This window comes from Neoarius graeffei, chromosome 27 (assembly GCF_027579695.1).
Source record: "Neoarius graeffei isolate fNeoGra1 chromosome 27, fNeoGra1.pri, whole genome shotgun sequence".
NCBI lineage: Eukaryota > Metazoa > Chordata > Actinopteri > Siluriformes > Ariidae > Neoarius > Neoarius graeffei.
In genome coordinates, this window is record NC_083595.1 from 28451731 (window position 1) to 28465785 (window position 14055).

The following is a 14055-nucleotide window of genomic DNA, read 5'->3' on the forward strand; positions in this document are numbered from 1 at the left end:
TCACACAAAAGATTTCAACATCGTCTTTGTTGCCTACGAGTCTTTGCTGAATGGCTGGAATTCTTGGCATAAATACAGTGGTGCTTGAAAGTTTGTGAACCCCTTAGAATGTTCTGTATTTCTGCATAAATATGACCTAAAACAGATTTTCATACAAGTCCTAAAAGTAGATAAAGAGAACCCAGTTCAACAAATGAGACAAATATTATACATGGTCATTTATTTACTGAGGAAAATGATCCAATTATACATGTCTGTGAATGGCAAAAGTATGTGAACCTCTAGGATTAGCAGTTAATTTGAAGGTAAAATTAGAGTCAGGTGTTTGTCATCCCATTGACTGAAATCAGGTGTGAGTGGGCACCCTGTTTTATTTCAAGAACAGGGATCTATCAAAGTCTGATCTTCACAACACATGTTTGTGGAAGTGTATCATGACACGAACAAAGGAGATTTCTGAGCACCTCAGAAAAAGTGTTGTTGATGCTCATCAGGCTGGAAAAGGTTACAAAACCATCTCTAAAGAGTTTGGACTTTGCCAATCTACAGTCAGACAGATTGTGTACAAATGGAGGAAATTCCAAGACCATTGTTACCCTCCCCAGGAGTGGTCAACTAACAAAGATCACTCCAAGAGCAAGGTGTGTAATAGTCGGCGAGGTCACAAAGGACCTTAGGGTAACTTCTAAGCAACTGAAGGCCTCTCTCACATTGGCTAATGTTAATGTTCATGAGTCCACCATCAGGAGAACACTGAACAACAAATGGTGTGCATGGCAGGGTTGCAAGGAGAAAGCCACTGCTCTCCAAAAAGAACATTGCTACTCGTCTGCAGTTTGCTAAAGATCACGTGGACAAGCCAGAAGGCTATTGGGAAAATGTTTTGTGGACGGATGAGACCAAAATAGAACTTTTTGGTTTAAATGAGAAGCGTTATGTTTGGAGAATTATGTCTGCATTCCAGCATAAGAACCTTATCCCATCTGTGAAACATGGTGGTGATAGTATCATGGCTTGGGCCTGTTTTGCTGCATCTGGGCCAGGACGGCTTGCCATCATTGATGGAACAATGAATTCTGAATTATACCATCGAATTCCAAAGGAAAATGTCAGGACATCTGTCCATGAACTGAATCTCAAGAGAAGGTGGGTCATGCAGCAAGACAACGACCCTAAGCACACAAGTCGTTCTACCAAAGAATGGTTAAAGAAGAATAAAGTTAATGTTTTGGAATGGCCAAGTCAAAGTCCTGACCTTAATCCAATTGAAATGTTGTGGAAGGACCTGAAGCGAGCAGTTCATGTGAGGAAACCCACCAACATCCCAGAGTTGAAGCTGTTTTGTACGGAGGAATGGGCTAAAATTCCTCCAAGCTGGTGTGCAGGGCTGACCAACAGTTACCGGAAACATTTAGTTGCAGTTATTGCTGCACAAGGGGGTCAGACCAGATACTGAAAGCAAAGGTTCACATACTTTTGCCACTCACAGATATGTAATATTGGATAATTTTTCTCAATAAATAAATGACCAAGTATAATATTTTTGGACTTGTGTGAAAATCTGATGATGTTTTAGGTCATATTTATGCAGAGATATAGAAAATTCTAAAGGGTTCACAAACTTTCAAGCACCACCGTATCTGACAAAAAGCTTTAAATAAATAAATAAATAAATAAATAAATCTACCACAACTTGCAAAGCCTTTCATTTGACCTTTCAGAAGGACCAAACAAAAAGCTGTGATAATCAAATAGTCAATTTTCTTAAAATAAACACCACTTCCTTAATATCGAATCAGTAGCCCTGGCAAACAACGAGGTGAATTTCGTTTATCTTTTTATCTGCTGATTATCTTCTGATACTACAAAGTTATAATGAGATTGCTCTTATTTCTGGTTCTGATTGGTTCCAAAGTTTATCAAGAAGTAGAACGGATAATCGAACTCGATCAGGATAAGTGCTGATTCATTCTTGTGTACCTTTGATAATGCGAGATCAACTGTTCATATCGCAAGATCATGATTTGCCATTCTGGTGATTGTAATGCTTATGCGTATGCGCAGTGCACGATTGTTACACTCATTCTTACAACACGATGACATAGTGGCTTCACCTATAGTGGCTTTGCCTCTATGAGGCAGTAGCCACAAAAAAATTGGGACGCTGTGTAAACTGTAAATAAAAACAGAATGCGACAATTTGCAAAATCATGGAAACCCTATAGTTCATTGAAAATAGTATAAAGACAACATATCAGATGTTGAAATTGAGAAATTTTGTTGTTTTTGTTCAGCAAGACAACGCTAAACCGCTTTCTGCACATATTAAAACTGCATGGCTCTGTTGTAAGAGTCCAGGTGCTAAACTGGCCTGCCTGCAGTCCAGACCTGTTTCCCATTTAAAACATATGGCACATTATGAAGCACAAAATATGACAAAGGAGACGCTGAACTTTTGAGCAGCTAAAACTGTACATCAGGCAAGAATGGGGCAACATTTCTCTTTCCAAACTACAGCAATTGGTCTCCTCAGTTCCCAAACGTTTACAGATTGTTGTTAAAAGTAGAGGTGATGCAACACGGTGGTAAACATTCCCGTTCCAACTTTTTTGAAATCAAATTCAAAATGAGTATACATTTATTTAAAAAAAATAAATAAAATTATATATTTGGTTTTTTTTCTCAGTTTCAACATTTGATATGTTGTCTTTGTACTATTTTCAATGAGATATAGGGTTTTCATGATTTGCAAATTATTGCATTCTGTTTTTATTTACAGTTTACACAGCATCCCAACCTTTTTGAAATTAGGGTTGTATTATAGACAATACAAACAGCATTAGCTTTGAACAGTGGAAAGCCATGCCTCCTTCTCGGGCACTGATGGACACAGAGGCCACGGACCCTTAGCGGGACTGATGGGCACAGAGGCCACGTTTCCATCATTGGGACTGACAGACAAAGGCCATGCCTCCTTCTTTGGGAATTGCTACAGTTTGAAGCATGCATCTGTGAGTGAGTGAATGAATTATACCTGTGGTGACTTTGTTGAATGTAATGGCTTCAGAAACTCTTCCACCCAGAGCCATGCACATTCTCTCAAACAGCTGCTCTTTGGTAAACAGGTACTGGTCCTTGGGCAGGATCTGGGCGAAGCCTAGAGCCGCGTTGGTTCTGGGAGCTATAGACACCTACCGGGGCATGAAAGCCCACACAGAGAACACAAATACTGCCATAACTACTGTACTTGACATACCATCCAAGCAAAATACAGTCAGTCAAACACAAATCAAAGCAGTAACAATTATTCTCAGTGTTATTTAAAAAGTTTTAAAAATATTTATACAATAGTTACTGTATTCCTTACCTTCATGACGGCATCTGTGTGTTCCAGCAACCAGCCAACAAGAGCATGGCCCGACTCATGGAAGGCCACCACCCTCTGCTCCTCTTTGGACAAGATCTTACTCTTCTTCACACTGCCTGCCCGTTACATAAGTCACAACCAAAATCAGGACTAGACAACAAACGTGCCATAACAAAGATAACGAGCTAGAGGATGCTGTTCTACCTGCAATAACTCTCTCTACAGCATATTCAAAACTAAAGGTATCGATGGACTTGTAGCCTTCGCGGGCTGCATGAAGAGCGGCTTCATTGCAAATGTTTGCAATGTCAGCACCTGGGAAAAGAAAGGTACAAACACGCAAAAGGAGCCAGATTATCATTAGGTTTCTGGAATACTGGGCAAATGCTCAAAAAGAGAAAATCTAAAATTCAGGAGGACTATAATTATGGATACCGTGAGTTGGCCTAGTGGGTAGCATGTTCGCCCCTTGGCCAGGCGATCACGAGTTCTACTCACAGTCGGGTCATACCAAAGACAATCATAAAAATGGTACCTACTGCTATCTGGCAAGGCACGCTGCAATATATAGTTGTGGTCAGAAGTTTACATACAGTAACATGAATGTCATCTTTGATATGAATGTCATGGCAATATTTGGGCTTTCAGTAATTTCTTTGAACTGTTCTTTTTCTGTGGTAGAATGTACAGCATACATCTTCAATTAAAAAAAACACTAGAATTTGGTGCACAAGTTTTAATTTTCTTTGGGTTTTCTGAAATCAAAGCAGGGTCAAAATTATACGTAGAGGATCAAAAATTTACATGCACTCACTTGGATTATTAAGTCAGAGGTGCTATAACTTCCAAAATGTCTCCTCTTGCCAAGGCCGAGGTCTCTTAACTTCCTGTTAGTGATCATGATTGAAAACAGCTGGCAGCATTTCTGCGCCTTCATAAAAAGGTTTGTTTACAGCACTCATTGGATTGACCAACACACAGTAAAATGGGAAAATCCAAGGAGCTCAGTGCAGATCTGAGAAAGAGGATCACAGATATACACAACTCCAGAATGTCTCTTGGAGCCATTTCTAAACAACTGCAAATTCCATTATCAGTTCAAACAATTGTATTCAAGTTATTGTGAGGTGCAGCCACTTTGCCAAGCCACTTTGCTTCAAGAAAACCTAAACTGTCACCCTCAGCTGAAAGGAAATTGGCTTGGATGGTCAGGAACAACCTGGGAACCACCATAGTCCGGGAGCCATGGGGTCGGACCCGGAATTTTTGGTTAAAGTTTTTTTTTTTGCTTTATCTTATAGATTTGAGGTAGCTCTTCAAGATTTAAGAGGGTGCCCGGTGATATCCCTTGGGCAATTTAATATATTAACCCTTTAATGCCCTATATGCCCAAATAATGGAAGAAAATACAAAAAAAATAATAATCAGTGTAAATACTGATATTAAATGCACCAAGTTGGCTGTATCTGATAGGTATTCACATTTTTCTCTATATTTGTCATTCAAATACATCAAATGTGGATTAATTAACCCTTTCATAACTTTTCCAAATTAGCGATTTTTATACAAGTATTACATAAACTCTACAGTTAATACAAAATAATGATCAATATCTATGTAAGAACTATACAGCATGCAAAAGAACTATATACAGCATGCACACACACACACTAATGACCAATAACTATGTAAAAGAACTATATACAGCATGCATACACTCACACCAATGATCCACTATGTAAACGAACTATATACAGCATGTACTGTATACACTCACACCAGTGATCCACTATGTAAAAGAACTACTGTATATACAGCATGAAATAGAAATATATACAGCATGCATATACATTCACACCAGTGATCCACTATTACAGTTACGCTTGAGGGTGTCAATTTTGGAGCAGGGGGTTATTTCTTGGATAGCAGCCTCTTAGCCCATGGTGATCTGAACTGTAGACAGTGATCCATCAACTTCCAGTTCATGGATCACTGTCTACAGTTCAGATCACCATGGGCTAAGAGGCTGCTATCCAAGAAATAACCCCCTGCTCCAAAATTGACACCCTCAAGCGTAACTTAAGTTTGAAGCTGACCACATGGACAAAGAAAAAGCCTTCTGGAGGATAGCTGTATGGTCAGATGAGACAAAGATTGAGTTGTTTGGCCACAATGACCACCATGTACAGAGGGTGGTAGGATCATCATGATCTGGGGCTGTTTTGCTGCCGGTGGAACTGGTTCATTGCACAAAGTGGATGGAATAATGAAGGAGGAGGACTACCTCAGAATTCTTCAGCATAAACAATCAGAAATTTGAACACGACTTGAAACTTACAACAGGACAATGAACCCAAACAAGCATCAGAGCTGGTTGTGGAGGATAAAGCAGGCTAACATTAAGCTTAAAGCAAGTCCTGACTTCAACCCTATTGAAAATACTGTCTATGGACCATGCTTACAGTGCCTTGCAAAAGTATTCATACCCCTTGAACTTTCACATTTTTCCACCTTACAACCACGAACTTAAAAGTTTTTTACTGAGATTTTATGTGATAGACCAACACGGAGTAGCACATAATTGTGAAGTGAAATGAAAATGATAAATGGTCTTCAAAATTTTAAACAAATAAAAAATCTGAAAAAATATGATGTGCATTAGTATTCAGCCCCCTTGCGTCAATACTTTGTAGAGCCACCTTTTGCTGCAATTACAGCTGCAAGTCTTTTGTGGTATGTCTCTACCAGCTTTGCATATCTAGACACTGAAATTTTTGCCCCTTCTTCTTTGCAAAATCGCTCAAGCTCAGCCAGATTGGATGGAGAGTGTCTGTAAACAGCAATTTTCAAGTCTTGCCACAGACGCTCAATGGGATTTAGGTCTGGACTTTGACTGGGCCATTCTAACACATGAATATTCTTTGATCTAAACCATTCCATTGTAGCTCTGGCTGTATGTTTAGGGTCATTGTCTTGCTGGAAGGTGAATCTCCTTCCCAGTCTCAAGTCTTTTGCAGCCTCCAACAGGTTTTCTTCCAGGATTGCCCTGTATTTAGCTCCATCCATCTTCCCATCAACTCTGACCAGCTTCCCTGTCCTTGCTGAAGAAAAGCATCCCCATAGCATGATGCTGCCACCAGCATGTTTCACAGTGGGGATGGTGTGTACAGGGTGATGAGCAGTGTTAGTTTTCCGACACACATAGCGCTTTGCATTTAGGCCAAAAAGTTCAACTTTGGTCTCATCTGACCAAAGCACCTTCTTCCACATGTTTGCTGTGTCCCCTACATGGCTTCTTATGCCTGTCCTTCAACAATGGCTTTCTTCTTGCCACTCTTCCAAAAAGGCCAGATTTGTGGAGTGTACGACTTATGGTTGTCCTGTGCACAGATTCTGCCACCTGAGCTGTGGATTTCTGCAGCTCCTCCAGAGTGATCATGGGCCTCTTGGCTGCTTCTCTGACCAGTGCTCTCCTTGCTCGCTCTGTCAGTTTAGGTGGACGGCCATGTCTTGGTAGGTTTGCAGTTGTGCCATACTTTTTCCATGATGGATTGAACAGTGCTTCTTGAGATGTTCAGAGCTTAGGATATTTTTTATAATCTAACCCTGCTTTAAACTTCTCCAGAACTTTATCCCTGACCTGTCTGGTGAGTTCTTTGGTCTTCATGATGCTGTTTGTTCTTCAGTGTTCTCTAACAAACCACTGAGGCCTTCACAGAACAAGTGTATTTATGCTGAGAGTAAATTACACACAGTAGGACTCTATTAACCAATTAGATGACTTCTGAAGGCAACTGATTGCAATGGATTGTACTTAGAGGTATCAGAGTACAGGGGGCTGAATACTAATGCACACCACATTTTTCAGATTTTTATTTGTTTAAAATTTTGAAGACCATTTATCATTTTCATTTCACTTCACAATTATGTGCTACTCTATGTTGGTCTATCACAAAAAATCTCAATAAAAAACTTTTAAGTTCGTGGTTGCAAGGTGGAAAAATGTGAAAAAGTTCAAGGGGTATGAATACTTTTTCAAGGCACTGTATAAGTAAAGTTCATGGCAAGAGAGAAAAAAAAATGTAAAAAAAAATAATAATTTGATTGAACTCTACCAATTCTACCCTGAAGAGTTGTGAAATATCCAACCAGAATTCTGCCAGAAGCTTGTTCATGGTAAACAAAAATGTTTGGTCAAGGTGAATCTTGCGAAGAGACATTTTACCCAAATATTACATGTGTTGTATGTATAATTTTGACCCTGCATGTATAATTTTGACCCTGTGTTGATTTCAGAAAACCCAAAGAAAATTAAAACTTGTGCACCAAATTCTAGTGGGTTTTTTTTAATTAAAAGATGTATGCCATACATTCTGCAACAGAAAAAGAACAGTTCAAAGAAATTACTGAAAGTCCAAATATTGCCATAACATTCATATCCAAGATGGCATTCATGGTACTGTATGTAAACTTCTGACCACAACTGTAGATGCGAGTGGGGAGTCAAACTCTCACGGTTACCAGAGGACTAGCCCCCCACTGTAACCCAAGCTACCGTACATAATAGGCGAGAGGCCGAGGGCTATAGAAACTATCACTGCCGCCCAACGCGCCTTAAGAGCCTGGTTAGTACTGGGATGGCAGACTGCCTGGGAAGGCCAGGTCATGGTGCAGGAAGGACTTTAGACAATTATGGACACGATAATCAGGAAACCCACCACTGAAGCCAGGTGTGAGCTCAGCCAGACGCAAGGAGTAGAAATCTGCAGGATGGGAAAGCTTCAGGATCTTCAAGTGCTGCTCAAAGATCTCCTTTCTCTCCTAAAATCATCAAAAAGTCATTCCAGATTATTCCATACCTCCAAGTACCGTATTTTTCGGACTACAAGTCGCACTTTTTTTCATGGTTCGGCTGGCCATGCGACTTATACTCCGGTGCGACGTATATGTGTTTTTTTTTTCACCGCGGAATAACTGGAGCTGATGCCAAGTCTGACGACAGCCACGCAGAAGAAGAGGAAACGGCGCTTCGTCTGCCGCTGGAGTTGGCAGAGTTGTTCAGAAGCGACACCGAGGATGAGGAATTCAATGGATTTGCTGATTTGGAGTGAAATCGTCAGCTTGATAAACTTGATTGACCTGTGTTTTATTATTAATGATAGGCCTATAGTTATTTAAATAAGTTATGTAATGATTTTAGGCAGCGCTTAATTTGTGAAGTGGGAGGTCCCGGAACGCAGGAGGTGAGTGGGTCCGGCGACTCAAAAAAAAAAAAAAAGGCGGGGGTGGTTTACTACAACTTTACGCACACGCACTTATTGTCTCTCATCTCATCTCATTATCTCTAGCCGCTTTATCCTTCTACAGGGTCGCAGGCAAGCTGGAGCCTATCCCAGCTGACTACGGGCGAAAGGCGGGGTACACCCTGGACAAGTCGCCAGGTCATCACAGGGCTGACTCATAGACACAGACAACCATTCACACTCACATTCACACCTACGGTCAATTTAGAGTCACCAGTTAACCTAACCTGCATGTCTTTGGACTGTGGGGGAAACCGGAGCACCCGGAGGAAACCCACGCGGACACGGGGAGAACATGCAAACTCCACACAGAAGGGCCCTCGCCGGCCCCGGGGCTCGAACCCAGGACCTTCTTGCTGTGAGGCGACAGCGCTAACCACTACACCACCGTGCCGCCCGCACTTATTGTGTGTGTAAAAAAAAAAAAAATAATATCAGACATTATGATCTTGGAAAACGCTTTAGTGATGAACAGTTACAGACAGTAATATGTCATGATATGTTATAAAATATTTTTTATTAGGCTATATATTAAATTATATATTAAATTTATCTTCTAAAATAACAGACTGTACTCATATCACAATCGGTTTATTTCACCATTGGAGATCAGATCACACAAGACATGAGTTAAATTACTCATTTTAAAGATTTAAGTAGGGTATTTAAAAGCAGTGCCAGCAGGACTTTGTGGCTCAGGTGGATAAGGCGTCATACCATAAATCCGGGGACCCGGGTTTGATTCCAATCTGTGATCATTTTCCGAGTCCTCCCTGTTTTTCTCCTGCTCATTAAAAGCAGTGCCAGCAAACATAAGTGCAATCAATTCAAGTAATAGTTAAGAAATAAAGGGTTTACAAAACAAGTTGGAGAATTCATTTTAAAAATTTTAGTAAGCTTTCTTGTTTTTTTGCCATTTTTTCCACAGCGCAAGCTAACGGCTACAAAAAACCCGGTGTTCTATTGAGCGGAAGTATACACCCCATGTCCCCCCCCCCCCTTCGCATAGATTTTGTGGATGTCATAAGAGAGAAATCAACAACAGATATCAAAATCAAAACTGAACACTAAACAAATTTTATTTACTTATTTAATTTATTGTTTGATTTTTTCCCTTTGTGATGGTCACGGAAGTGATCTGATCCATTTAAATAGCTGCCGGAACACCGAATGAAATGAAAATAGCTGCCGGATCTGACAACGGAGGTTACGGATCTTGTTCCATCATGTTCCAGCTCAAATTAAGCCCTGATTTTAGGCCTATAGGCTATTGAATAACTTGATGTTACAGTACATATTCAGCCAGTTTTTCTCTGGGCTATTATAAATGATTTTGTTTTGCATTTTTAAAAATAACTCTCCTTCCAAGATGAACTTTATTCTTTGTCTCTGATGTTATGGTGTTAATGGTCTGAATAACGTTTAATGTTTTTATCTGATATGACGTTAACTGGCAGGTGCACTTTCTGCCTGTTTTTTTCTCTGAGTGGTTGTTGTTGTTGTTGTTTTTTCACTAGACGGTTGTTTTTACTACCGTACCTGTCTTTGGAGATGATATACCTATAGCCTATTTGACCTCTGATTTGATAAAATAAAATTCGACAAAAATGAAGAATGACACTCCTCGATGATGACTACAGCTTTAATAACAAAGATGAAAGAGCCATGGGGCGATAATAAGCCCTACCGGTAAAAATATTCTAAAAGCAAACTGATTAATGCATCAGTAATAGGCTATTAATATTAGTTATAATAATAATAATAATAATAATAATAATAATAAAGGCCATTAGTAATAACGATAGTGATAGTATTAAAGATAGTAGTAGATATTTAAAATAAATAATCAGACTAGGCTACTTACAGGGCAAAGGGCGCGTTATCACTGCTCAGCTGTTCGTTTATTAAATAAACAATGCAGTCGCGCAGTAACCACGCGCCGCTTATCAGATAGAATCACAGATTCTATGGATAGAATAACCCTTCAAAAAAGTGCGACTTGTAGTCCGGTGCGACATATGTATGTTTTTTTCGTCTTCATAATGCATTTTTTGGCTGATGCGACTTAAACTCCGGAGCGATGTATAGTCCGGAAAATACGGTAATTCATATGATCTCACCATCCCATGTACAGTACCTGGAGAGTGGGAAGGTCAATAAATATGTGTCTGTCTAGCCGGCCTGGTCTCATCAGCGCATTGTCCAAAACGTCTCCTCGGTTGGTGGACGCCAAGACAATGACATGATCAGTGGTACCCATTCCTGTAGGAAAGACAAACAAAAAATGAAAACTAGGGACTGATCCACTGATTCGTTGATAAGGTTTTGCTTTATCAGTGAAAATTACAAAAACAAAATACAAGCAGAAAGTAATCTGACCTTGGAATATTCCAACAGGACAACTGCACCAGAAACACTGTACTTTATATTGCTCTTGGAGAATTCAGCATTGTGAGAGCTTGCTACTGACTTTAAATTTGTTTGATATGTACGACACTCACCAGCCACTTTATTAGGAACACCCATCCACCTGCTGTTTTATGCAGTTCGCTAATCAGCCGATCCCTTGACAGCAACACAATGCATAAAATAATGCAGATACCAATCAAGAGCTTCAGTTAATGTTCACAATGTTCAAACATCAGAATTGTGATCTCAAAGTGTGATTTTCTTTCACTATAGCATGGGTGTTGGTTTGAGCCAGATGGACTGGTTTGAGTATTTCAGAAACTGCTGATCTCCTGGGGTTTTCACACACAAAACAGTCTCTAGAGTTTACACAGAATGGTGCAAAAAACAAACAAACAAAAACATTGAGTGAGCGAGCGACAGTTCTGTGGGCGGAAACAAACGCCTTGTTGATAACAGAGGTCAAAGGAAAATGGCCAGATTGGTTCGAGCTGCCAGGAAGGATATAGCAACTCATAGCAACTCTTCACAAGCAGCTCAGCCTGCAACAGCAGAAAAACACACTGTGTTCTACTCCTGCAGCCAAGAACAGGAATCTTAGAATCAAGAACAAGTTCTTATTAAAGTGGCCGGTGAGTGTATACTTCAGCTTGATAAATTGTCAGTCATATCAGTAAGTCTCCATTTAACCAATACTACTGGTGGTCTGATTAAATAGGACCTGATAAAATTCTGTCTATATGAGCAAATATCAATTTTATTTTACAACAAATAGAATAAAAATGGCTCGGACCAAATGAAAAATCCAAATCCAATAGCAATCCATGATTAATCTATCATTCAGCATCTCCTTCATACCATCCATTTCCACAAGTAGCTGGTTAAGGGTCTGCTCCTCCTCAGTGTTACTGAAGCCGGACATGTTAGTGGACCGTTTTTTACCCACAGCGTCGATCTCGTCAATGTAGACGATACAGGGTGCCCGTGTTCTCGCCTCTTTAAACAAACTCCTCACCCTCGCAGCACCAAGGCCTAAAACAGATTAAAATCAATCAGCTTTACACACAAACGACCACAAACACTTCAATCATGTTGAATCATGGAAATACCTCATCTCATCTCATTATCTGTAGCTGTTTTATCCTGTTCTACAGGGTCGCAGGCAAGCTGGAGCCTATCCCAGCTGACTACTGGCGAAAGGCAGGTTACACCCTGGACAAGTCGCCAGGTCATCACAGGGCTGACACATAGACACAGACAACCATTCACACTCACATTCACACCTACGGTCAATTTAGAGTCACCAGTTAACCTAACCTGCATGTCTTTGGACTGTGGGGGAAACCGGAGCACCCGGAGGAAACCCACGCGGACACGGGGAGAACATGCAAACTCCGCACAGAAAGGCCCTCGCCGGCCATGGGGCTCAAACCCGGACCTTCTTGCTGTGAGGCGACAGCGCTAACCACTACACCACCGTGCTGCCATCATGGAAATATAAAAATATTCAAACGGTGACTACAAGCTAATACATCATAGAGCACTCAGAACAGTGCTGTTATTTAGAAGAAGACTTTATTTATTCACATGTACACTCAAGCACAGCAAAATTCCTCCTCTGCATTTAACCCATCTGAAGCAGTAAACACACACATGCACAAGTGAGCAATGAGCACACACACGTACCCAGAGCAGTGGGCAGCCATGCTACACTTTTTTACAACGGCACTTCAGCCATGATACAGAGGGAAGGGAAAGTGCTGTTCATTCACTTAACTCCCTTCACATTTTTCCTGCTGGTCTGGGAATCGAAGCGGCAACCCTTTGGGCCCAAGGCTTGCTTCACTAATCTTCAGGCCATGGCTGCCCCCCATGCCCCCCTTATTTAGTGAATAAATTTCATCAACTTTCTGCACTATAAAATCCAACACAAACACTTCATAATCCTTTGCTCTGCATAAACACACTTCTGATATAGGGAAGGGATCAGACTTTAGTCCTTGAGACACCGTTCAAGGAAACTTGATTCTTGCTCCAGAGAAGGTACTTTTCAGTGAACCAAAAACAAAACCAATTAGAGTGGTTTTTTAAAAAAAATATAAATAAGAAGAAGAGTTTAGCATCTCAGATCCCACGGCACTGTGCCAGCCTGGAAAAATAAGTCTTATATCAAATACAGTGGATATAAAATTGTACACACCCCATTAAAATGATTTTTTTTTTTACATCAGAAAAACCTGAGACCATGATAAATAATTTCAAAACTTTTCCCACTTTTAATGCGACCTATAACCTGTACAATTCAATTGAAAAATCTATTAGGGAGAAAAACATACAAAAAAAAAAAGTACAATAAGCTGGGGGCGGCACGGTGGTGTAGTGGTTAGCGCTGTCGCCTCACAGTGAGAAGGTCCTGGGTTCGAGCCCCGGGGCCGGCGAGGGCCCTTCTGTGTGGAGTTTGCATGTTCTCCCCGTGTCCGCATGGGTTTCCTCCGGGTGCTCCGGTTTCCCCCACAGTCCAAAGACATGCAGGTTAGGTTAACTGGTGACTCTAAATTGACCGTAGGTGTGAATGTGAGTGTGAATGGTTGTCTGTGTCTATGTGTCAGCCCTGTGATGACCTGGCGACTTGTCCAGGGTGTACCCCGCCTTTCGCCCGTAGTCAGCTGGGATAGGCTCCAGCTTGCCTGCGACCCTGTAGAAGGATAAAGCGGCTAGAGATAATGTGATGTGATGTGTGACAATAAGCTGGTTGCATAAGTGTGCACACCCTTAAACTAATACTTTGTTGAAGCACCTTTTGATTTAATTACAGCATTCAGTCTTTTTGGGTCGGAGTCGGTCAGCCTGCCACATCTAGACTTGGCAATATTTGCCCACTCTTCCTTGCAAAAGCGCTCCGAATCTGTCAGTTTGCGAGGGCGTCTCTTGTACACAGCCCTCTTCAGGTCACCCCACAGATTTTCAACTGGATTT

The 14055-nt window shown here is 40.8% G+C and overlaps 1 protein-coding gene across 1 annotated transcript in view; it reads right to left on the minus strand.

The window, feature by feature from the left end:
• Positions 1–14055, minus strand: part of spg7 (SPG7 matrix AAA peptidase subunit, paraplegin) — a 49123-nt gene that overhangs the window by 5577 nt on the left and 29491 nt on the right. Inside the window, exons 9-14 of the mRNA XM_060911738.1 lie at positions 11938–12111; positions 10808–10932; positions 8086–8188; positions 3572–3682; positions 3368–3483; positions 3035–3191 (exon numbers count right to left, since the gene is read on the minus strand). Coding sequence (XP_060767721.1) covers positions 3035–3191; positions 3368–3483; positions 3572–3682; positions 8086–8188; positions 10808–10932; positions 11938–12111 — 786 coding nt within the window. The remainder of the gene's footprint in view (positions 1–3034; positions 3192–3367; positions 3484–3571; positions 3683–8085; positions 8189–10807; positions 10933–11937; positions 12112–14055) is intronic.